Genomic DNA, 25,382 nt, shown 5'->3' on the forward strand with positions numbered 1-25,382 from the left:
AGTGGTCCAGGCTCATTGTTCTGCATATCACTGTCTAGTTTTCCCAGGACATTTGCTGAGGAGACTGTCTTTATTCCATTGGATATTCTTTCTTTTTGTCAAAGATTAGTTGGTGATACATCTGTGGTTCCATTTCTGTGTTTCTATTCTGTTCCATTGATCTGAGTGTCTGTTCTTGTGCCAGTACCATAGTGTCTTGATGATTACAACTTTGTAATATAGCTTGAAGTCCGGGATTGTGATGCCTCCTACTTTGGTTTTCTTTTCCAAGACTTCTTTGGCTATTCAGGGTTTTTTCTGGTTCCATACAAATTGAAGAATTGTTTGTTTTAGCTCTGTGAAGAATGATGGTGTTATTTCGATAGGTATTGCATTGAATATGTAGATTACTTTGGGTATTTTGACATTGTAACAATATTTGTTCTTCGTATCCAGGAGCATGGAATGTTTTTCTTTTTTGTGTGTTTGTCATCTTCAATTTCTTTCATAAGCTTTCTTTAGATTTCAGTGTATAGATTTTTCACCTCTGTGGTTAGAGTTATTCCTAGGTATTTTATGATTTTTGGTGCAATTGTACATGGAATCGATTCTGTGTTTTCTCTTTCTGTTGCTTCATTGTTTGTGTACAGGAATGCAACTAATTTCTGTGCATTGATTTTATATCCCGCCACATTGGTGAATTCATGGTTCATTTCTAGCAGTTTTTTGGTGGACTATTTTGGGTTTTCCACGTAGAGTTTCATGCCATCTTCGAAGAATGAAAGTTTGAGCTACTCCTGGCTAATTACGATGCCTTTTATGTCTTTGTGTTGTCTGATTGCTGAGGTTAAGACTTCCAATATTATGTTGAATAACAGTGGTGAGAGTGGACATCCTTGTCTTCTTCCTGACCTTAGGAGGAAAGCTCTCAGTTTTGCCCCGTTGAGCATTTTAGTGTCGGGTCTTTCATATATAGTTTTTTTGATCTTGAGGTATGATCTTTCTATCCCTACTTTCTTGAGGATTTTTATCAAGAAAGGATGCTGTATTTTGTCAAATGCTTTCTTTGCATCTATTGAGAGCATCATGTGGTTCTTGTCCTTTCTTTTATTGATGTGATGAATCACATTGATTATTTTGTGGATATTGATCCAGCGTTACATTCTAGGTATAAATCCCACTTGGACGTGGTGAATAAAGTTTAAATGTATTGTTGGATCTGCTTTACTAATATCTTGTGGAAGATTTTTGCGTCCATGTTCATCATGAAAATTGGTCTATACTTCTTGTTTTTATTTTTATTTTTTTATTTATATATGAAATTTATTGTCAAATTGGTTTCCATACAACACCCAGTGCTCATCCCAAAAGGTGCCCTCCTCAATACCCATCACCCACCCTCTCCTCCCTCCCACCCCCCATCAACCCTTATATACTTCTTGTTTTTAATGGGATCTTCATCTGGTTTTGGAATCCAGGTAATGCTGGCTTCATAGGAAGAGTTTGGAAGTTTTCCTTCCATTTCTATTTTTGGGACAGCTTCAAGAGCATAGGTGTTAACTCTTCCTTAAATGTTTAGTAGAATTCCCCTGGAAAGCCATCTGGACATGGGCTTTGTTTTTTGGGAGATTTATGATTACTAATTCAATTTATTTACTGGTTATGGGTCTGTTCAAATTTTCTATTTCTTCCTCTTTCAGTTTTGGTAGTTTGTATATTTCTAGGAATTTGTCTATTTCTTCCCGATTTCCAATTTTATTGGCATATAATTGCTGATAATATTCTCTTATTATTGTTTGTATTTCTGCTGTGTTGGTTGTGATCTCTCTTCTCTCATTCTTGATTTTATTTATTTGGGTCCTTTCCTTTTTCTTTTTTGATCCAACTGACTAGTGGTTTATCAATTTTATTAATTAAAGAACCAGCTTCTGGTTACTTTGATCTCTTCCACTGTGTTTGTTTTTGTGTGTGTGTGTGGGGGGGGGAGGTTTTGTTCTTGTTTTTTGTTTCTGATTTTGTTTTCAGTTTTGATAGCATCGATTGTTGCTGTAATCTTTATCATTTCTTGTCTTCTGCTGGATTTGGTTTTTATTTGTTGTTCTTTTTCCATCTGTTTAAGGTGTAAGGTTAGGTTGTGTATCTGAGACTTTTCTTCCCTCTTTAGGAAGGCCTGGATTGCTATAAACTTCTTATGACTACCTTTGCTGCATCCCAGAGGTTTTGGGTTGTGGTGTTATCATTTTCATTGGCTTCCATGTACTTTTCAATTTTCTCTTTAACTTCTTGGTTCACCCATTCATTCTTTTTTTAATTTTATTTTTTATTATTTACAATTTACATCCAAATTCGTTATCATATAGTGCAAGGGTTATTTCATGAGTAGATTCCTTAGTGTCCCTTACCCATTTAGCCCATCCCCCCCAAACCCTCCAGTAACCCTATGTTTGTTCTCCATATTTATGTATGTGCTTCTGTTTTGTACCCCTCCCTGTTTTTATATTATTTTTGTTTCCCTTCCATTATGTTCATCTGTTGTGTCTCTTCAAGTCCTCATATGAGTGAAGTCATATGATTTTTGTCTTTCTCTGACTACTAATTTCACTTAGCATAATACCCTCCAGTTCCATCCATGTAGTTGTAAATGGCATGACTTCATTATTTTTGATTGCTGAGTAATATTCCATATTATACACATACACCACAATTTATCCATTCATCCATCAATGGACATTTGGGCTTTTTCCATACTTTGGCTATTGTTGATAGTGGTGCTATAATCATGGGGGTGCGTGTGTCCCTTAGAAACAGCACACCTTTATCACTTGGATAAATGCCTAGTACTGCACTGGCTGCGTCATATGGTAGTTCTGCTTTTAGTTTTTTGAGGAACCTCCATACAGTTTTCCAGAATGGCCGCACCAGCTTGCATTCCACCATTCATCCTTTAGTAGGATGTTTTTTAGTCTCCAAGTATTTGTTATCTTTCCAAACTTTTTCTTGTGGTTGATTTTGAGTTTCATAGTGTTGGGTCTGAAAATATGCACGGTATGATCTCGATCTTTTTGTATTTGTTGAGTATAAGTAAACATAAATTTATGTTTATTTTTGAGAGAGAGAGAGAGAGAGAGAGAGAGAGACAGAGCGTGAGTGGGGTAGGGGCAGAGAGAGAGGGAGACACAGAATCCGAAGCAGGCCTCAGGCTCTGAGCTGTCAGCACAGAGTCCACACAGGGCTCAAACTCACAAACCACAAGATGATGTCCTGAGCTGAAGTCTGATGCTTAACTGAGTGAGCCACCCAGGCACTCACTTTAATGAAATTTTAAATGACATCCTTAAAGTGAAGCTGCTACCAAACTCAGAAAGAAAGAAATGAGAAGAATCAATAAGTGATAAGAGTTTACTGCTGAGTTTTACTGTAATTTGGCTTTGGAGGCTTTTTGTTCATTGGCTGAAGTGAGCACAGCACATTTGCTTGCCGTTTACCACAAGTGGAGAGTGGGCCTCTGGGATCCAAACCTCTTTCTGACCAATGAGCTGGAATTTTATAGGACCACGAAGATGAGTTTTGCTATTTCAAGGATTAGGAGCTATCTTTTATTTTCACAACTAGGTAATTATCACATCATTCAACTCTGCCCTCCAAGATATGTAGAAAATACCCAACTATAGTTGAGAGAAAAAGAGTGATAGCCAAAGTGTATAATCCTTTCCCTTAAAATTTTTTAAAATTATTACTTATGAATTGTTAAAAAAATTTTTGTGAGAGAGGGCATGAGAGTGGGGGAGAGGGGCAGAGGGAAAGAGAGAGACTCTTAAGCAGGATTCATGCTCAGTGTGGAGCCCAACACATGTCTGGATCGCATGATCCTACAATCATGACCTGACCCAAAATCAAGAGTGTGATGCTCAACTTACTGAGCCACCCAGGTGCTCCATAGTCTCTTTCTCCCTGAATGCTGAATAGTGAATTTTCAATGTGAATGGGGGGATAAACACACATACATACATACATATATACATACATATATATGTATACCACTAAGAAAGCCATTTATGAGTTGTTAGACATGAACTATTTTCCACCATCTTTGTCTTCTAGTTATATTCATGCCTCAAGGTGTTTGTTCATTGCAATGCACGATCTTGCTGTGTGAGGTACAAATTGTTGGGTGATAAGTTTTCCGTGAAAGTCTTTCCTCATGTCTGCCTTAACCACAAGATGCAAATATTGAATTCAAGGATGTAGAGCTAAGAACCTTGAGGTCCAATAACCATCAACTAGAAGGTATATTTTCTGTTGGGGAGAAATTCCCATATGATGGCAATGATTTTGCATTGGTAAGGGAAAGAATACCTTCATGCCTTCATGGTTCTTGCCCTTTTTCTGTCTCACCAAAATCAAGACTCAGGTCATGTGCATGTTTATCGAGAAAACACCTCCCCCCCCCCCCAGAAAATAAAAAGGTGTTGGAAGACAAGTATAATGCATTGAGGTCTGTGAAAGCCACAAAGGAAGCAAAAGTTAAACAGATGAAGGAGAAAGCACATAACCTGGAAGAATTTTATGAACAAAGAAAAGTGCCTACAGAAAAGTAAGATGGGGGCGCCTGGGTGGCTCCATCGGTTGAGCGTCCGACTTCGGCTCAGGTTATGATCTCATGGTCCATGAGTTCGAGCCCCATGTTGGGCTCTGTGCTGACAGTTCAGAGCCTGAAGCTTGCTTTGGATTCTCTATCTCCCTCTCTGCCCCTCCCCAACTCGCGCTCTGTCTCTCTTTATCAAAAAATGAGTAAACGGTAAAAAAAAAATGTAGAAAAGTAAGATGTTCATGTGAGAACTGTCACAAGGACTGCGTTGTATGAGAGAACGTGGTGGCCAGTAGAGATAATTATATTTCTTTTGGAACCGGGTCCAGAGCATTTTTGCCAAATGCATTTAGTAGAATTGTGCCTGCCCTTCCTATCTTGCTTTCTGTAATGTAACCTGCATTTTCCTTTCTGTCCTAAGTGCTTGTCACACATTGGGTCATGTATTTGGGGCGGAAGAGGGAAGGTACCATCATGAATAACGTTGATACCTGGATCCACTCTGGATCCACCTACACTGTCCTATAGGTTTCAATCGCATCACACTGTTTTGTCATCCAGCAATTGGTCATTTTTCTTCAGGACCAGACATGGGTCAAAAATGTTTGGGGAAAAAATTGAATTATCTTGCTGGAGAAACAATGGAAGTTGCTTTCTGGAAAGTGGGTAGGGGTGCCAGAAGTACTGGATCCCTGCATCCATTCTGCCAGTGAGATTGTTAACTGCAGGCCCAATCCCTAAAAAAGTCAAGTTGTTTCCTGTCCCCTGATTTTTTTAATTGTAACTCTTCTGAGTCTTGGCCAAAGCCCGCAGCTTCACTAGGGCTCATCTTTGCTGGCCACCCCTGAACTACACTTGTTTACTTCTAAGTCTGTGCCCATAAAGTTGTCCAGCTTCTTTGCCATTCAAATGTATGTCCCCCATATCAGAAATGAGTTCTAGGGAGTTTGGGTCCAACTGCCAGGCTGGCTTTGTCCTGGGCTTGCTTCTTCTCCATCTTGGTGTTGTGTGTCTTCGTGGGGTTGTTAGATATTTGGTGCATTCAGTCACACGCTTCCTCCCTTGTACAGTATTTCCTTTTGTTCTCAGGAGGATATCAGGGACTTTAGAGTCCCTCACTCATGTTGGAAAGTGAAGTCTTCCTTCTCTTCCCTGGAGACTCACCTTTATAATAGTCCTTCCCACACCTCGGGTTAGCACCTGCTCTGTCTCACTGGCATCTTGTTTTTGTTAATTCATAAGCTCTTTCTGTGAGTGTGTACAGCACCTTGGCCACCTCTCTATCTTCAACCCCTTACAACAGAGCCACTACATTACAACCACTCCAGCAAGCATTTGCTGAAGGACTGCCTGAGAGGCCAGAAGGAAATGCATGTGCCTTTCTCTGTCTAGTGCTTTTGTGCCTGTTTCTAAGAGATTTTCAATTTTTCATGTGATTCTTGAGAACATCAATGTCAAGTTGAAACCGTCTCAATCAACACCACAAACAAATTAGTCTGAGGGCAACCCAGCCACCCAGCCTTGCCAAGCATTGCCTTTTGCTGCCTTCAATATCAGTGGAATGAGTCTTGTTAAAGTAGATTTGGCTCCATGTAGTTGAGAGTTTTCCATCTGAAATGTTTCCTGGAAGTAAACCCAGACTGTGACACTTCATATCAGGTGGTATTTCAGGAGATGTTGTCACTCTAAGATTGGCCTTTTCCTCCACCAGGATAGGTGAAGGTGGAGGAAGGGGTTGCAGTCTTGAACTCTAGCGATGTCTGGGAGTGTGCTGCAATGTTGGTGAAGCCATATCCTGGCAGGTCGTCTTTCAGGGTGATTGTCTGTGTCATGGTACAACTTTCGGCCTGAGAATTGGGGCTCCCCATGGAAGTCTAAGACTGGTGATGATCCCCTGCTTCATCCTAATGGGTACAGTTGGCCAGACATGGTTTTTCACTCACTGATGAAATGAGTCTTCACCATCTCAAACAAAAGACCCACTCTGGGAAGGCACAAAGTGCAATGTTATTTGATGACTTTATGATAAAGGAGAGGAAACAGAAAACTAGAAAGACAGTTCCCAAAGCAGAGATGTGGCAGCAGACAGAAGTTTAATTTTCTTTAACTTAAATGGGGTGTTCACTTCATTTCTCTGATTGGGTTGTCAGTCTGTGCAATTATGGGAGAGGTGGGGGGAGGGATATTTGCATAGGCCTTCAAGAGTGCTGGGAGGCAAAAAGGGGGAATTTCTGGACCTTGGTCCTGACTGTGTATATATCTTTCCTATCTTAGGAAGCTGAAAATGACACTGAACCGGCAGCAAAGAAGAATCAGCTGGGAGCTGCAGGTAAAACTTGAAAATAGCTACAGAAGGGGCACCGGGGTGGCTCAGTTGTTTAAGCGTCCAACTTCAGCTCAGGTCATAATTTCACAGTCCGTGACTTCAAGCATCGCGTCAGGCTCTGTGCTGATAGGTCAGAGCCTGAAGCCAGCTTCGGATTCTGTTACCTCTCTCCCTTTGCCTCCCCCTCTCATGCGTGTGCTCTCTCTCTGTCTCAAAAATAAATAAACATTAAAAAAGAAAATAGCTACAGAAGAAATAAACAAGTACAAGTGAGTTCAGCTACGAATTACCAGCAGCTCATGAACCCGCTGTTCATTTTTTTTGTTTTTAATCTTTTTTGCAATGTTTAAAGTCAACATAGTAATATAAACAAACATTCAGAGGACATATGCATAGAGTATTAACAGATAAAAAAAAATGTAAGTTTTAGAGAGAACAAAACAATTGAGTGTCTGAACATTTGCGGATCTCAAGTAGTGGGCAGACTGTGTGGAAACTTTGTCCATGCCAACATTCCTTGGGGGTGGTGTCAATTGTCATAATCTATAGGAAAACAGTGTGTCGTACGATGAATCATACCCTTCAACATGGTAGTGCCATTTCATGGCCCTTGTCTTTGCAACCCTGGGAAACATGGTGAGGATATAAGTTAATGAAGAATAGAGCTTTATGATAACAGACACTTGTCACATGATGAGTTATGGAAAGATTGAAAATGGGAAGGAATTCTATGAACTCTGAACCCTATGGGAATGGAATAATGAGTAAGGAAAGGATGTAACAATAGCTTTGATCCTACTGTACATTGATAATCATGTGCAAAGTGCTTCATGTGTAAGAATAAATTGTATCAGGGGACAGATATGAGGTTGTTGGGAATGTGGGCAGATTATTTAAAATCATACCCAATATTGGGCCTTATGTGACAAGAGCAATTGTAACTCACAGGCAACAAATTGAACAAACACAGGAATAGCTGCAGCAGGCAGAGCTCACCTTTAGATACCATGTAACCTGAGTTCTTCCTGACATACTGAACCTTAGCACCTCATGCAGGTGAGAGCAGTGGCCTTTGGAATCCCTAACCACGGGGTTTTCATTGTTGGCTTTTTCAGATCGCAGTTCATGAGAAGAATGCTCAGGATACCTAGGTAAGTGTTTTCTTGTTTCCTCCTCTTTCTTTGGTGCACAGTCTGGCACGACTGAAGGTGGATGTGTTTTTTCTCCCCCAGATCAAGACTCAGATCTGGGACAGGAAGATGGCGGAGCAGGGCATGGAGGTCGCTTACTTGAAATACAGGTGTGGTCACTTGACTTGCGTTTTTATGGGTGTTTCCAGGGATGACACCCGCACTGTTTGTCGTCTAGTAGATGATGTGGTGTTGCAACTCTTATAGAAGTCCTTTATTTTTCTGTATCCAAGACTGGACGGAATGGGAGCAAAGAGGCTGCCTGAGGGATACACGAGGCAGAAACCAATGGCTGCAGGACCAGAGACGCAGAACCCTCCAAGGAGAGGTAAGGAGCACGTTGTGATGTGCTGCAGTTTAATTTCTGTTGTGCAGCCTGTTGCTGTGGATGATCATTGTGTGGTCTGGAAAGAATCACAAGCACTAAGGACATCAGGTGGTCTGAAGGGGTGACAGAAGGGTGTTCTCCTCTGGTGCCGCAGGCAGTGAGGCACTTGTCCCTGTGACTGGTGGAACTCATGCCCCTCCTCTGACTGTGACCCTCCCACCTCCTCTAGAATCCCCCTGTCGGAAGAGCCTGGAAATGATGACAGGACATAGGCCTCATCCTTCTTCCCACCCGGACTCAATGTGAAGACTTTGGTTTATTTGAGAAGAAGGTCATTTATTCACTATTTTTAACGGTCTTTATTTTTGTTTATTTTGGGGAACTGTAGCCCTACATCCCTAAATTCAAGTTCCATAGAGCTTAGCTTAGTCCTCTGATGGTATCAGTGCAACTCTGCAGCTTCACTGCTAAATTCTCATAGTTTTCCTTTTCTCTATAGTGTAAAATTAGTCTTTAGTTATATACTAACTGCTCTCATGTGGAAGACAGCTTGTAGATAAGCTGAGAGATTGAACAATTTGCTGAAGTCTGAAGAAATGCACTTCTTCTTGAGGAGTCATTGAGGATATACACCAAACCAGTATTCTCAATTTTATTCTTTTTTTTAATGCTTATTTATTTTGAGAGAGGCAGAGACAGAATGCCAAGCAGACTCCACACTGTCAGTGAGGAACCCAACGCTGGGCTTGAATTCACAAGCTATGAGATCGTGACCTGAGCCAAAATCAAAAGTTGGATGCTTAATCCAAGCATCCTCATATTTGTTCTTGATCTGTAATAAAATCGTGATTTCCCATGATGTTTACTGAGAAACCTCTGTTTTACTGATGAATTCTAAATTGCTAGTTGTGCCTGACCTGTCCACAGTTATGTGATTAATTACAAAACAACATGAACTAGGGCACCGTGAGGCCTTTATCAAGGTGAGGGGATGGTTCTCCCCCTTATCTTTGGGGGTCACCTGAGGCATGTGGGATACCCTCTGCCTCTGGTCAGGGACCTGACTGTAGGGAAAAGTTTAAGATATTTGAGGAATGAGTTGAGAGATTGTTTTCATTACGCCAAGTCCTCTAAAAGCAGAATAAACCTCTGTCCCTTCTAGGGTCTTTAGTAGATCGAGAAACTGCTGAAAACTCTGTGAATTACAGTGGCTGTGACTGTACCAAGAATGCAGACAAGGACAAGGTAAATGCCAGGGCCATTATCAGTTGTAACTCTTTTGGGAAACCCTCATCTTTATGTACAGCACGCTTTCCCGGCCTTGTCTCGTTTTGCGTGTTGTGTTATATGTCTGTTTGTTCTTTGTTTTCCAAATGCACACTCAACCCAGGAGCCCACAGGCTTCTCAATTTTTAGTCTGTTAGCTTTCTGTGGTAAGTTTAGAAGCCAAAAGCGCTTACAGACTGAGTACCTTAAGGTTTTTCCATGAATTTCAGGAAATAATGAGAGGAGGATGACCCCACACTCCAAACAGAAGTCTCCTGGCCTGGGTGACCCCTTCGAGACCTCACCTCTGTGGGAACAGTGTGGCTGCTGCGTCTTCCTTTCTTGATTCTGGCTAGGAGATGAATCTGTTAGAAACGACATCATGACTCCAACTTTATATTTTGTGCCCTGTGCCATTTAGAGTGGTCCCGGATAAAGTCAATGTCATCACTCATCACCTTCCCATCTTGGTTGGTAAATGATTTGTCTGGAATCCTTCCAGCTATACCTTAGGTAAACATTGTTTGAACACTGTGTCCTTCAATTGTGTTTCTATAAGCAGTTTCTGGTTGTGTCCCCAGTCACTATTAGAGTTGATACAGTCTCATGACACATACCAGGAGTTTTATACAAAAACACTTGCATAAAATCTGTTATGTGAATTTCTCCCTCTTTTTTTCTGTTGCACATAATTACTCTGTGTCCTGTAGTATGCTTAAAGTCAGAATTCCCTATGATTTAAGATGAACACATCTGAGCTTTGTAGACATTCACCACAAGTAACGTGTTCTTCACAGAAGACTCTCATTCCTTACAAAAGATTCCAGGCATCCTCCACTCCCCAGAGGTCTCAGAGGCCTGTGACAACACTTCAAGAGGGAAGACTCCTTTCTCAGGGAGAGGAGCAGAGGAGGCACAGTGAGGGTCCAGCTTCAGAACTTTTTGCCAGCAGTGGCTGTGATTCCATGAGCAGAATATGAGCCATTTATTCCCACTCATTTTTTTTGTGTTCTTAATATACCAAAAGCAGAGCATCTGGAGTCACCATCGAGGAGGGATGCAGGGTGAACCTGGACATGGATGGCTGCCTGTCTGGAGAATGCTACTTCATTTGTCTGTAATTACTTCTGTTAACCCTCTAGGACAGGACCCTTGCCATTTTACTTCCGCAGACCTGGGCAGTGATGTGTGGTGGCTGTAGGTTAACCTCTTGCATCTACTACCCCAAGCTGTAGGTGGTATCCAGTGTCAGGGACAGAGTTTTCAGGTAGTGATGCTACTCTCTTGGATCCTGGTGGCAGAGAATGTGGCAGGTGCTGACGCATTCTTCTCTGGGTTACAGCTGCTCTTGGTATTGGTTCTCTTCTCTGGCATATGGATATAGCTGTCACTTCTGCAGGGCAGTCTGGATCCTGGGGATCTCCTCTGTTAACTGGACGATTCTGCATGCCCCGCCCCCATGGACTATTAGGCACGTCCACCTCCTGAACCTTGGTGGCCCTGAGGCCACCCGGAACCCCTCCACCTGCAACACTTGGTAAGATGATCTGAGCACTAGAAGTTGACTTGTAAAACACACTCACCTTATTTTTGTTGCTGTTAGGTCTTGGGCCAAGGTGCAGAGGCGGTACCACAGACCATTGTGATGCAAGGGGAATGTGTCTGCTGCCATTACCACATTCCTCAAGTTTCTTAGGATCTCATCTTTGTCATTTCCCCCACCATGTATTGGTACAGGTGTCTCTTGTGGAGAAGGAATGGGGCTGTATGCAGAAAACCAGACATAGCGCTTCAGCAGAAATGCCCTGTACACAGTCCACGTGCTGGGATCTGTGAGGCATGAGGTACAGTGTTACGTATGTCCATCCAGTTGTGCCCCAAGCCATCCATAGTTGTTCGATGAATGATGAATACATCTGAATCATGGCTTTTATGGGTATTCATCAAGTTATACGGGATGGTTCTTCAAGTTCTTCTTGGGGATCACTGGAGGCATGTGGGATACCCTGTGCATGTGATTTGGGATCTGACTGGGGCAAAGAGTTTAAGTTGTCAGAAGTATGAGGGGAGGGTGTTTTGTTTTTGATATCCAAACAGTCTACTCAAATCAGCCCTTCTAGGGCTTTTTGCAGGTCCAGAAGCAGGTGTCACACCCAAGAGTGACATCGACACTGGCTCTGCCAGAACCGCCAAGAAGCACAAAGTGAATGCTGTGGCCATTTTCAGTTCTAAGTCTTTACAGACAGCCACATACTTCTGTACAGAACACTCTCCTGCCATTGTCTCTGGTTTGTGTGTTGTATGGTAGGTCTGCTGTTTTTGTTTTTTTCCCAAATGCAAAACATTTACCCCCGAGTCTTCGGGCTTCCCTGTTTTCCACCTGGCATCTGTTTGTGGTAACTTGAGCAGCAAAGCGTGCCTAAGGGTGGGGACCATAGGGATTTTCCAATGTCTTCCTGGAATAAATCAAGGAGGATGACACCACACTCCACTTGGAAGTCTCCTACCTTGCCTCATTCTTTGTGGATCTCCTCAATGTGGAATCATTGCTCTTGCTGTTTCTTCCCCTCCTGTTTCCTTCTATCGAGGGTTTTACTGTGGTCAGAAAAATCTGTGGGTATCCTTACAATTTGAAAAGGCGAACTCCCTTCACTCCAACTTTTATTTTTGTATGTGTCATTTAGAATGGTCTTAGGCAAAGTAAATTTCATACCCATCAGCATTTTGGTAAACATGCTGCCCAGAATCCCTTCAGGTGTGCCCTGGGCATAAATACTCTGAACTATAAGATGTGGCATATTTGTCATAGAAAACATGCATTGAAACTTAAGTTGTGAAGAGAAAAAATTCAAAATTACTTGTGTGGCAAGTCCCCACTGTGTCCTTCACTTGTGTTCACATGAGCAAGTTCTCTCGTGTCCTGTGTCACAGGTACAGCTAAAACATGGAAACTTATACCAGACATCAAAGTGCATTTGTGTTAATTTTGTCTTTTAGAATTTCAGCTCATTTTTCCAGAGGACACAATTACCCTGCAAAGTGTACTGCACTTAAGCTGAGAAGTACCTCCGAACTAAAATAAATTAGCTGAACCCAACTAACATGTATAGGTTACCCTTTTCTCTAGGAGCATGCTTTCCCAGATCCTCTGCAGGCCCTCAGGATCTCCATCTCCCCATGTGTCTCTGTGCCCATGGATAGCACTTGCAGAGAGGAGGAGAATCCATTGTTGGGACAGAAGTAGTTTGGGCACAGGCAGGGGCTTAGAGGCAGAGCTTTGAGCCACGAGGGCTATGATTCCATGTGTTGACACTGGAATTGTCACTCCTTCTCATTATGTAGTTCTTCAGATACACCATAAACAGCCTCTGTGGTGGAGCGGGATGAAGGGTGGATGGTGATCCTGGACACAAATGTCTTCCTATCTGGAATATGCTACTTGGATAATTTGGGGTTCAGTCTATAAATCTTCTAGGAAAAGGACCCTTGCTGTTTCTACCTTTCCAGACACGTGGAGACACTAGTTTATCCCAATCACATCCATTCCCCACCCCAAAGCTGTAAGTGGAACCCAAAGTATGGGTAGAGATTTTGGCGCTGCTGTTGCCCTCTTGGAACCTAGTGGTGGGGAAGCTAGTAGGATATGAGCACTGCTTATTTGGGTTTCCACTTTTTTCTGGTGTTGGCGCTCTGTTTCCTCCTATGAACATATCTCTCATTTCTTTTCCGCAGGCTATTTTGTATGCAAGAAGGCCTGGTCCTTTCCCAGGATCGCCTTGCAGGCTGTACCCCATGGACCACCCTTCACCACCAGTCATGGGCTATAGGCCACATCCCCCTCCTCCACCAGCTCCTCCACCTACTCTATTTGTTAAGATGACCTGAACTGGATGAGTGGCTGGTAAAGTATATTCATCTTCTTCATGATTGACTTTGTGGCAATGATGTAGCGATGGTTGTGAGTCTTGGCAATCCAACTACAAACTGCCTGAGGACACTGTAGCATATCTCAAGTTTCTCAGGACATACATACAATGGGCAGTGTCATGTCCCTGTAATACAGTGAGCTATATGTTTCTCTTGTCAAATGAAAGAGGATGTTTTACACAAAAGCAGACATATCAGCAGTACTGGTGCATATTTTGGAGACACAGTGTTTGGAGTTCTGTAAAGAATGAGGCGCCCCCCCCCCCTAACTTTTAGAGCATCAGGTTTCCTGTGTGAAAGAGGGACAGTCATTAAATTATGCAGACCTTGTGATCACCATAATGGAAACACCAGTGAAGGATCCAGTGCAAAAATGGGGGAACCTTGTATCATAGAGGAATAGAAGGGAAGTTGAGCACAGTAAGCAGAGTTTGAGGAGGTGCAGAAAGGAGGGTGTTGGGGTCAGTGAGATGCAGTTGGAGGTCATTCCTGGCCACAGCCTGAGCAGGGAGTGTGAGGTCCATACAGAACTGCTATGTGGGATTGCTCAGTGCACAATGCAGTGTTCATCTCCAAAATGTCAGTGTGTTGCCAAAGTGCATGCAGGTAATCATCTAAAAAGATTGTTGTCTCCCTGGATTTTCCTGAAGGTTCTGGATATTTGTGGGGGGAAAAACCCTGGAGATATGGGGAATTTAACTTGGTCTTATGAAAATGCTGTATGCCCAAGTTCATATCCCTCAGTGAGACTCAAAGCAGAGACAGAATCTAGATCAGCTGAGTTCCTGCATTGGCCTTCAGCCTGGGTCAACCTACAGTTCAGGGCTGGCCAGATGCCACCCCTGGTGGACCCCTGCCATCACCCTGACTACAGTTTTGCATCTCCTCATACTTCTTTCACAATATTGAGGCTTTGCCTGTGTTCCTGCAGTCTCAGCCCTAATACCAGTTCTCAGTGGGACCTACACAGAGCCTCAGCTGTGTTATCTGTGAAAACAGGGGTAATATTTGTTTCTAAGAACAAGAGAAAAAGAAGACATTCAGTGCATAAAGCATCTGCAAAATCTCTGGGAAGTGTCCCCTCACGTTTCTCACAGTTTCAATTAAGATACCTCCACACAATGATCCTCCAAAAAAGATGGTCACAGGAGTTCATTAAACTAAGACTGTTAGCTCAGGGAGTGGGAATCACTGTTTTAAAAAATAAGACAATGTCCCTCATTTTTCTATTAAAATTTGGGCCTTGTCACACAATGAAAGAAAAGATAATCATGAGAATGTGTACATTCAGAGACCTAGATCTGAAGACAATCATTTTCTAGTACACGTAATCTCACAGATGCAGCCACACACTAAAGTATTCATTTGATGCCACAGATAAACTACAGAAGACATAATGCATGTAGGAAAACATAAGATCCCAGGAAAATAAACCAAAATCTCTTTGCCTTATAGGACAACTCTTTTGAAATTTGAAGAGGACTGTGCACGGTGACAGACTATGGTGATTATATACACATTTTAAGAAGATGTCAGATCTACCTAAATGCTTTCCCTGTCCATCATGTCCCCTCCAGTTTGTCCTTCCTACTGTCCCCTAATCCATGTTTCATCGTTTTGTCTCTGTGTCAGCATCTGCTTCTGGGACCATCTACTCTCACTCTCCCATCGAGTGCACACAGTGGGGTTCCTGTACACACAGGTAACAAAGTGGCAGAAATGGTGGTGATGGAGGATAGAAGCAAGATCACCCCTTGTGCAGGGGAGCTCGAGGGAGTTTTCCGGGGTGATGGGAACTTCCTATATCTAGATTGATGGGGTGCTTATGCTCAATTATTTTGGAAATAAACCCTGACTCCATGGTGACTTGGGATCAGATAGACAGGTATCTGTCCTTAGGAAATGGCTATGTTCTAATGGTGGAGAAGGATGAGTGGTGGAGAAGGTGGAAATGGTGGAGAAGGATGACCAGCAGTGACTGTGAAGAGGAGTGAGGGTCAGACCCACGCCCAGGATGCCAGGTCTCTGCAGACAGCACCAGGTGTAGGAGGACTCTGAGGAGCAGAGATTTCTTGATCAGACCCATGAGCTACATAATCCTCCTGCAGTTTCCTCACTGAGCAATGGCCAGAGCAGAGGCCAGCAGCTGGAGGACACCCTGATCATGGCTGGAGTGGAGCAGTGGGCCTGGGGGATTGAGTCGGGGAAAGGGACAGGCAGAAGGTAGTGACAGGGAGTTTGAGAGACAAACGGAAGAGAAGGGACCCTTCTCTGCTGACTTCACTGACATTTCTGTGTAACCAAAAGAGATCCTTGTCTCCCAGGGAAGGGAAGAGGGCCGGCAAATAGAGTGAGACATTCTCAGCTCAACTGCCCAGGTTATCTGCCTTGTTCTTGAGTACCTAACACAGGAAGCATGTGCTTTCTGTCATGATTGGAACTGCATCTCGTACCATTTAGTGAAAATCAATCCAATTATGAATCCCTCAGCATTGAAGAACTGCAATGAAATTAAGTGAACAGACTGAAGATACAACACAGGATAAAGTCCAAAGGTAGACCGACTGCAATACTTACGGGAATACAGTCTATCAGAAAAGGAGGTAGGTACCCCAGTGCAGGCATTCGGATACATGGGCAATATCTGAAAATGTAAATATATATATATATATATATATATATATATATATATATATATATATACACACACACACATATATATATAATATATAATAAATAAATAAATAAATAAATATATATATATATATTTTTTTTTCCTTACTTCAAAAGCAACACTAGCGCTAGACACAAAGGGATCATGATTTAAGGTTTAGAGAGAAACCATATGACTTCATGGTGCTGTACCCATGAGATCAAGTCTCATCAAATCATACCCTTTAATTTGAAGCTATTTGTTATATGTAAATTATACCTTATTAAAGAGAGTTTCAAAACACTAGAAGCCAATGTGGGAACGTTCCTTTATAATCCTGAAGTGCATGTGTGATATGAGTTTTTTTGCCCATGTCTCAAAAATCCAAAATAATAAGATATTTAAAAAATCAATAATAACAGAGTAGCGGACCCTTAGCTCACCCTGTCCCATATGTTCAACTACATAATATCCACATCCAAGTCCATGAAACAGAGAGCAATCCAAAGACTCATAAAACACACTCCACACCTAAATAGAGAGAAGCTGCATCAGAAAGGTTAGGAAGGTCAGAAAGGTGGAGGCTGGCTGCCTGCAGAATGGGCGGAGAAAGTGAGCCATCATGCCCGGAGGCTGACACAGGGAAGACTAATCTCCATAACATTGGGCATTAAAACCCAGAGGGGCTGAATTCACTTGAGTTTAGATCATGGAGCTTTGGAGGTCAGCTGACCAAGCACTGGGTGATCCAGGGGGATGAGTGATAGCCAGGTCCCTGCCTGTGTAGAGAGGCAATCTAAACATGGAATTTTACACAATGCTGAGGTTACAGGAGACAGATGTATTCATGCTGATTCCTGAGTGTGTTGGAGGACTTATCCAACAATGAGGGAGCTATCAGGCACCATTCTTCTCCCCCAGCCTCCCAGAATAAGCATAGAAGCACCCACCAGAGGGTGAGGCTGCACAGACACTTGCTACCTAACCCGTTAGCAGTGCACCAGTCCCAAGGGTTCACTGGGGAACTCACCACAGCACGCCTGCTGGTCTCGGGGCAAACATTCTTAAAACCACAAGGGCACCCTCTCCGACAAGCTGCATACATAGCTGCCACAGCATGCTGTGCACATCTGCACCTCACCCAGCTGTGCACATCCAGGCACCCTCATCCGTCTCACCCAGCCACATGTCCCCAGGCACTGACAAGTTCTGTGCATATCCTCAAGCCCTTAGCTTCCACCGCTAGCCCACAGCCCCCAGCCACCAAAGCATATCGGGAAACCTGGAATAGTGCTAGTAGTCCTGTGCAATTTTGCTAACACTCCTGCCCTGTTTCCATGTTACCCAGCGTTCATAACACCCCACAGCTGGCCTTCCTGGGTCCCACTAACACCACTGAGAGCAGCACAGCCCACAACAGGCACACAATCAGTGCAGACATCTGCACTGAAAGGAAAAGTAACCCAGACACAACCGAAGGCCGTGAGCAATACCCATACAATATCCTCCTGAATATCCAGGTCCTGTAAATGGAGACATGCACTGCGGAGGACTCCAGGACCTCTTCTTCATAACGTCCTTAATTTCAAGGTCAGAAGGCACAGATGACTTAACACAGAGAAACAGAGCCAGAGAGACAGACAAAATGGACACACAGAGATGTTTATCCACAATGAAAGACCTAGTGAAAGCCAGAGATCTAAGCCAAAGAGATATAAGTAGCATACCTGATAAAGAATTTAAAGCAATGATCATAAGGATACTCATTGGAGTTGTGAAATGAGTAGAAGAGTGAGACCCCTGAAAGAGATAAGATATAACACAGTAGACATTGAGGACACAATAAAGGAGAAACACGCTTGCTGGGATGAACAGAGGGATGGAAGAAGCAGCGGAACAAACTAGTGACCTCGAAACTGAGTGATGGAAATTAATCACACTGAACCAAAGAGAGAGCACAGAATTCTGGAGTGTGAGATGAGACTAAGGGAACTCAGTGACTACATCAAACATAATAGTATTCATATTGTAGGAGTCCCAGAAGGAAGAGAAAATGGGGCAGAAAATTTATTTGAGGAAATAATAGCTGAAAACATCCCTAGTTGGGGGAGGGAAACAAACACCCACATCCGGGAGACTAGAAAACTCCCATCAAAATCAACAAAATCAGGCCAACACACAAACATATTGTAAGGAAACTTGCAAATTACAGTGACAATAAAGAAAATCTCTTTTTTTTTAATTTTTTTCAATGTTTATTTATTTTTGGGACAGAGAGAGACAGAGCATGAACGGGGGAGGGGCAGAGAGAGAGGGAGACACAGAATCGGAAACAGTCTCCAGGGTCTGAGCCATCAGCTCAGAGCCTGACGCGGGGCTCGAACTCACGGACTGCGAGATTGTGACCTGGCTGAAGTCGGACGCTTAACCGACTGCGCCACCCAGGTGCGCCAAGAAAATCTCTTAACAGCAGCAAAAGAGTCCTTAACTTAGAAGGGAAGACCCAGGGGCGCCTGGGTGGCGCAGTCGGTTAAGCGTCCGACTTCAGCCAGGTCACGATCTCGCGGTCCGTGAGTTCGAGCCCCGCGTCAGGCTCTGGGCTGATGGCTCAGAGCCTGGAACCTGTTTCCGATTCTTTGTCTCCCTCTCTCTCTGCCCCTCCCCCGTTCATGCTCTGTCTCTGTCCCAAAAATAAAAAATAAACGTTGAAAAAAAAATAAAAATAAAAAAAAAAAAAAAGGGAAGACCCATAAGCCTAGCTACAGATTTCTGAACAGAAACTAGGCAAGCCAGAAGCAGGTGACATCACATATTCAAAGTGCTGAATGGAAAAATCAGCAGCCAAGAATACTCTATCCAGCAACACTATCATTCAAAATGAAGGAGACACAGACTTTTCCAAACAAAAACTAAAGGAGTTTGTACCACTAAACCAGTCCTGCAAGAAATATTGAGAGGGATTCTTTGAGTGGAAAGGAGAGACCAACAGTGACAGTATAGAGGTAGAAGACACATCAAGTAAAAAAATAAATATTTCTGTAAAAAATCAGTTAAGGAACTCAGAGAAATGGATGTGAAATATAATAACATGTACCAAAAACCTAGGGAGGAGAAAATAATGGGTGAAAAGGTAAGTGTCCATCAACTTAATACAAACTGATAAATGCAGAAGAGGTTATATAAACACCTAACAGTAACCATATACTAAAACCAGTCACAAATATGCTAAGGATAGAGATAAAGAAATCAAAATATATCACTAAACAAAATAAGCAAAACATGAAAGAAAGGCAAGAAAGGATCAGAGAAAATTATTAGAAACCACAACAGAACAGGCAATAAAATGGCAATATGTACATACATATCAATCATTACTTTGAAGGTAAATGGAGTGAATGCTCCAATCTAGAGATGTAGGGTGTAAAAATGGATGAAAAAACAAAACAGATTTAGATGCCTACAAGTGACCCATTTTACACCTCAAGAATGATAGTGAGAGGATAGAGAAACATCACAGAAATCAATGTCAAAAGAAAGCTGGAGTAGCAATACTTGTATCAGAAAAAATACACTTAAAAAAAGTACATAACAAGAGACAGAGGAGGACACTATATAACAGTAAAGGGTACAATCCAAAAAGAAGATATAACAACTGTAAATATATCCCACAATTAAGTGGGATTTATTCCCAAGCTACAAAGGTGGTTCAATATTCGCAAATCAATCAATGTGATACAATATAGTGATACAATATACTAACAGGAGAAAGGATAAGAACCATATGATTGGGGCACCTGGGTGGCTCAATCCTTTAACAGTCCGACATCAATTCAGGTCATGACCCTATGATTCATGAGTTCAAGTTCCGCATCAGACTCTGTGCTGAAAGCTATGGGCCAATGGCCTCCTTTGAATTCTGTGTCTCTCTCTCTGCTCCTCCCCTGCTCACGCTCTCTCTCAAAATTAATAAACGTTAAAGAAAAGAACCATATGGTCATTTCAATACATGCAGAAAGGAGCATTTGGCAAAGTACAACATCCATTCATGATTGTAACCGCCTAAAGTAGGTTTACAGGGAACATACATCAAAGTAATAAAGGTTATATATGAAAACCCTGCAGTTATAATCAACCTTAATGGGGAAAATCTGAGAGCTTTTCCTGTAAGGTCAGGAAGAAGACAAGGATGTTTATTCCTACCACTTTTAATAAACAAATTACTGGAAGTCCAAGCCATAGCCAGCAGACAAACGAAACAAAACAAAATAAAATAAAATAAAATAAAATAAAATAAAATAAAAACAAATCCAAATCTGGAAGAAGTGAATCTTTCACACTTTGCGGATTACATGACACTATACATAGAAAACCCTAAAGAGTCCACCCAATAACTGCTAGAACTCATAAATGAATTCAGCAATGTCACAGGATACAAAATCATTGTACAGAAATCTGTTGCAATTCTAGACAACAATACTGAAGCAGTAGAAAGAGAAATTAAGAAAATAGTCCCATTACAGTTGTACACAAAATAATAAGGTATCTATGAATAAATCTAACCAAAGTGGTGAGCGACCTATACATTGAAAAGTATAAAACAGTGATGGAAGAAATTCAAGATGACACAAAAAGATGGAAGGACATTCCATACTTATGGATCAGAAGTACAAATATAATGAAAATGTCTATACTTCCCAAAGCAACTGACACAATTAATGCAATTTCCATCAAAATAGCAACAACATTTTTCAGAGAACGAGAACAGTCCTAAAATTTGTATGGAACCACAAAAGACCCCAATCTTCAGAGTAAACAACCTTTATGTGAGGTGATAATTATGGATGGCGTTATGCCTCTGGACCTTCTGCTCCAAAACACGGTAACTCTGGCCTAAGCATTTGAACAAACGTCAGACATATCCCAACCAAGGATCATTCTACAAAATACATTCTACAAACATACACTCAAAACTTTGCAGATTATGAAAAATATGAAAAATCTAAAAATCGTCATGGCCAAGTGGAGCCTAAGGAGACAGGATGACTGTAATATGCCAGCTGGGATGAGTCTCAGATAGAAGAGGTTAAAACCGAAGCAATCTGAATACAAATATAATTTTTACTTCATACTACTATATCTCTTGGGGATATTGATTGTGATTATGTACCAACTCATATGACATCAATAGTCAGAAAACAGTCTGATGTATGTGGAGACTCAGAAATACCTTCCCAATTTTTCTGGTGAATAGAAACCCATCACAAAAGAAAAGATTATTAAAATCATGGTTTTATGTTTTCAACACATAATATTATATGACTAGTTCTAGTATTAGTTCCTAGTGATGGCCATGTACCTATTCTTGTTGTTCTTACTATTGTTTAACTTAAATAATATCATTCTTGGTACAGAAAACTGAATGCATGATATACAATTCATACAAGCATCTACTTTACGTATTTTAAGACAGTAACGTATGTATATACCACTGTATTATGTGGTATGTAAATTGTTTTTCTGATCTTGAACGAGCATATCATTGAATGGCTTTCCATAAAGGTGGTTATCCTAGATAAGGAACGATATTTAGATTTTACAGATCATGCCTGAACATTGTCAAAAACAAAAATATACACACGGCCAGATGAATCATTGTGACTGGCTCACTTATTGTAAAGAATCCTTGCTTTAATATTTTCACACATTTTTTAGCAGGAATACAAGAGAATCAAATATTTCCAAATCAAAGAGATATTCAAAGACTGGAAGAACGATAGGGAGTTCAAGGGGTTTCAGAAGGAAGAGATGTGGCAATGAATGGGAGTCACAGGCAAGCAGCTTTCTCTGGGCCACTATGACATGTTTGCATGAGGATATGTTATTTGCCAAAGGGTAAGACCCAGAATTACAGGAGGGAAAGACAGTGCTCTGGGAAGAGGTGACTTGGAAAAGGTGCTTCTGTGCCTAAGTGATTGCTCAGCAACCTGGCTGGGAATCCCTGGGTCAAAGACTTCAAAAGGCTAGCAGTAACCTAGACTCACAAATATCTTAGTAACATAGATCAATGTAACTTAGAGCCACAAAGATCTTAGAGCCACAGAGTTGATCTTCACCTATGATTAGGAGATGGCCACAGTTTCACGGGATATGATCATTGGGCCTGCAGTAGATGGCTAAAATATTATTTAGGGCTATACATTTAATAAAAAAATGTATGCATAAAAATTTGGGATTGGAATGTTAAGAAAAAATCACAGGCCCAACGTTACTTACTTTAATGCCCCATGTCACTAAACCTAATTTCATTCCTGCAGGAATCTAACCTTTAACCAGTCAGCAAAGAATTTCTTAGTGCTGGAAATTTAACTGATAGATCCATGCCGTTCCCCTCAGAGGCAGTCTTGCCTAAATAAGGTATTCCATGCCACTATTTTTTTTTAAGTTTATTTATTTTTAGAGCGAGAGAAAGAGAGCACATGTAAGGGAGGGGCAGGACGAGAGGGAAAGAGAGAATCCCACAACCAAGAGGTCATGATCTGATCCAGGATCAAGAGTCAGACACTTAATCAAGCCATCCAGGCACTCCGAGATTGTGAGGTTTTAAAGGTTAGCAGGCTTGATGGGATACAGCCCCAGGGGCACTGGCCTACTCCTGAAGAGAAGGCAGCAAACAACTTGTAGGCAGATGGCATGGAAACAGTGATCTGTACAACGCCTGGTGCACACCGTGTGGAGATTATACACTCATCGTGGAGAGCATCCCTGAGAAACAGTGATCACAATGAGGGGACAAAGGAACTAGGACAGAGGAGCTGCGTGGTGCCATTTCGCTGCTCTGCCACCCCCCTCCCAACATAAACACGGAGCCATCTGCTGGAAACAAGGCAATTCCCACACTGGCTGCCCAAGCTGCTTACACCAACCCCACCTTCCTGTGCTCTGGCAAGACTGGCCTTCTAGGTCATTCAAGCTTGCCCCAGTCCCAATGGAGCTGGCCCCTTCCCCAGAAGACCAGGTGAAGCCCATGACTACACCACCTCTCTTGACCAGAGAGTTGTGCAGGGCATCACTTCTAGTGGCAGTCGTTTCAAGTCTCATTTAACAAGCAGATCATAGCACACCTTGATAAGACCCACCACATTCTGGCCAAGGACCATACCTTTCCCATACAACTGGCCTGAAGGATAGTGCAGTCAGAACACAAAACAGTGCATGTAACACAACACAGACACTCCCTGATGTGCCAGGCCCTGCAAATTGGATTACCTCCTCTTCATAAAACCATTCAACTCACAGGCAGGTAACATAATGAGCTTTGGTAACATAGAGAAGGCAAATATTCAGCCAAAATGCCAAGACAAGAGGAATGCATCCCAAATGAAAGAACAAGATAAGGTCATGGGCAGAGAAATGGAAGGAACACTTCCAAACTCATTCTATGAGGCCAGCATGGCCTTGAGTCCAAACTGGACAAAGACCCCACTAAAAAGGAAAACTACAGACCAATTTCCTGATGACCCTGGATGCAAAAATTCTGAACAGAAAGTAGCAAACCAGATCCAAAAATACATAAGAATTATTCAGCACAATGAGGTGGAATTTATTCCTGGGTTGCACAGCAGATTCAATACCTGAAAATCAACTGATGTGATACCTCACATTGATAAAAAGAAAGGATAACAACCACATGATCCTCTCAATAGATGCAGAATAAACATTTGACAAAGTGCAGCAGCATCCTTTCTTGATGAAAAAACAAAAAACAACCCTCATGAAAGGAGGGATAGAAGGATCATTCCTCAACATGAGAATGTCCAGATACAAAAGTCTCACAGCTAATATCATCTTCAATGGGGAAAAACTGAGAGCTTTCCCCCTAAGGTCAGGAATACGACAGGGATGTCCATTCTCAGCACTGTTATTCACCATTCTGTTGGAAGTCCTAGCCTCAGCAATCAGACAACAAAAAGAAATACAAGGTGTCCAAGTTGACAAGGAGGGATCAAACTTTCCCTGCTCACAGACATGATACTCTCTGTGGAAAATCCAAAAGACTCCACCAGAAAAATTCTAGGATTGATAAGGAATTCAGGAGAGGTTCAGAATATAAAATCAATATACAGAAATTGATTGCATTTCTATACACCAATAATGAATCAGCAGAAAGAGAAATCAAGAAATTGATCTCATTTAAATTGCACTGAAAACCATAATATACCCAGGGATAAACCTAATCAAAAGGTAAAAGATCAATACGCTTAAAACAATAGAGGGGTGCCTGGGTGGCTCAGTCAGTTAAGTGCCGACTTCGGCTCAGGACATGATCCTGCATTTGTGGGATGGAGTCCCAATATGGGCTCTGTGCTGACAGCTTGGAGTCTGGAGCCTTCTTTAGAGTCTGTGTCTCTCTCTCTCTGCCCTGCCCTGCTCATGCACTCTCGCTCGCTCGCTCACTCTCTCTCAAAAATAAATAAACATTAAAAAAATTAAAAGAACAAACCATACAACGTCTATGAAAGAAGTTGAAGAAGACACAAAGAAATGGAAAAGCATCTCATGCTCATGGATTAGAAGAACAAATATTGTTAAAATGTCAATACTACCCAAAGCAATCGACAAATTCAATGCAGTTCCTATCAAAACAACACCAGCATTCTTCACAGAGCTAGAACAAACAACCTTAAAATTTGTATGGAACCAGAAAAGACCCCAAAGAGCCAAAGTAATGTTGAAAAAGAAAAACAAAGCTGGAGACATTACAATTCTGGACTTTATGGTGCATTAGAAAGCCGCAATCATCAAGACAGTATGGTACAGGCACAAAAACGGACACATAGATCAAAGGAACAGAATAGGGAACCCATAAATGGACCCTCAAACAAACGGCTTAGTAATATTTGACAAAGCAGGAAAGAATATCCAAAGGAAAAAAAGAGTCTCTTCAGCAAATGGTACTGGGAAAACTGGACAGTGAGAAGAATGAACCCGGACTATGTTCTTAAACTTCTCTCTCTCTCTCTCCCTCTGTCTCTCTCTCTCTGTCTCTCTCTGTCTCTGTCTCTCTCTCTCTCTCTCTCTCACACACACACACACACACACACACACACACACACACACACACACAC

The 25,382-nt window shown here is 42.0% G+C and overlaps 1 protein-coding gene and 2 long non-coding RNA genes across 5 annotated transcripts; 2 read left to right on the forward strand and 1 right to left on the reverse strand.

Annotated features, from left to right (window-relative positions):
* Positions 1–8,030: 8,030 nt before the first annotated feature.
* On the forward strand, positions 8,031–16,258 carry LOC121022517 (histone-lysine N-methyltransferase SETD1B-like). 2 transcript variants are annotated; one of them, XM_040463700.1, is made up of 4 exons: positions 8,031–8,411; positions 9,574–9,656; positions 13,410–13,578; positions 15,060–16,258. In XM_040463700.1, the coding sequence occupies exons 1-3, from the start codon at positions 8,327–8,329 to the stop codon at positions 13,560–13,562; spliced, it is 321 nt and encodes a 106-aa protein (XP_040319634.1). In that variant the 5' UTR covers positions 8,031–8,326; the 3' UTR covers positions 13,563–13,578; positions 15,060–16,258. The 2 variants fall into 2 exon arrangements, 1 of the variants encoding a protein (XP_040319634.1); XR_005786980.1 differs by lacking the exons at positions 8,031–8,411; positions 9,574–9,656 and adding an exon at positions 11,802–11,981.
* Positions 9,663–11,788, forward strand: LOC121022518 (uncharacterized). Of its 2 annotated transcripts, XR_005786982.1 has the most exons (3): positions 9,663–10,595; positions 10,820–11,214; positions 11,415–11,788. It is a non-coding gene; the product is annotated as an uncharacterized LOC121022518 (long non-coding RNA). The 2 variants fall into 2 exon arrangements; XR_005786981.1 differs by having other exon boundaries at positions 9,677–11,214.
* On the reverse strand, positions 11,214–16,234 carry LOC121022519 (uncharacterized). Its single transcript, XR_005786983.1, has 3 exons — positions 16,182–16,234; positions 12,536–12,628; positions 11,214–11,507 (listed from the first exon to the last, which is right to left on the reverse strand). It is a non-coding gene; the product is annotated as an uncharacterized LOC121022519 (long non-coding RNA).
* Positions 16,259–25,382: the final 9,124 nt, after the last annotated feature.

Source organism: Herpailurus yagouaroundi, unplaced genomic scaffold (assembly GCF_014898765.1).
Source record: "Herpailurus yagouaroundi ecotype Mexico unplaced genomic scaffold, PumYag 412, whole genome shotgun sequence".
In the NCBI taxonomy this organism is placed as follows: Eukaryota; Metazoa; Chordata; class Mammalia; order Carnivora; family Felidae; genus Herpailurus; species Herpailurus yagouaroundi.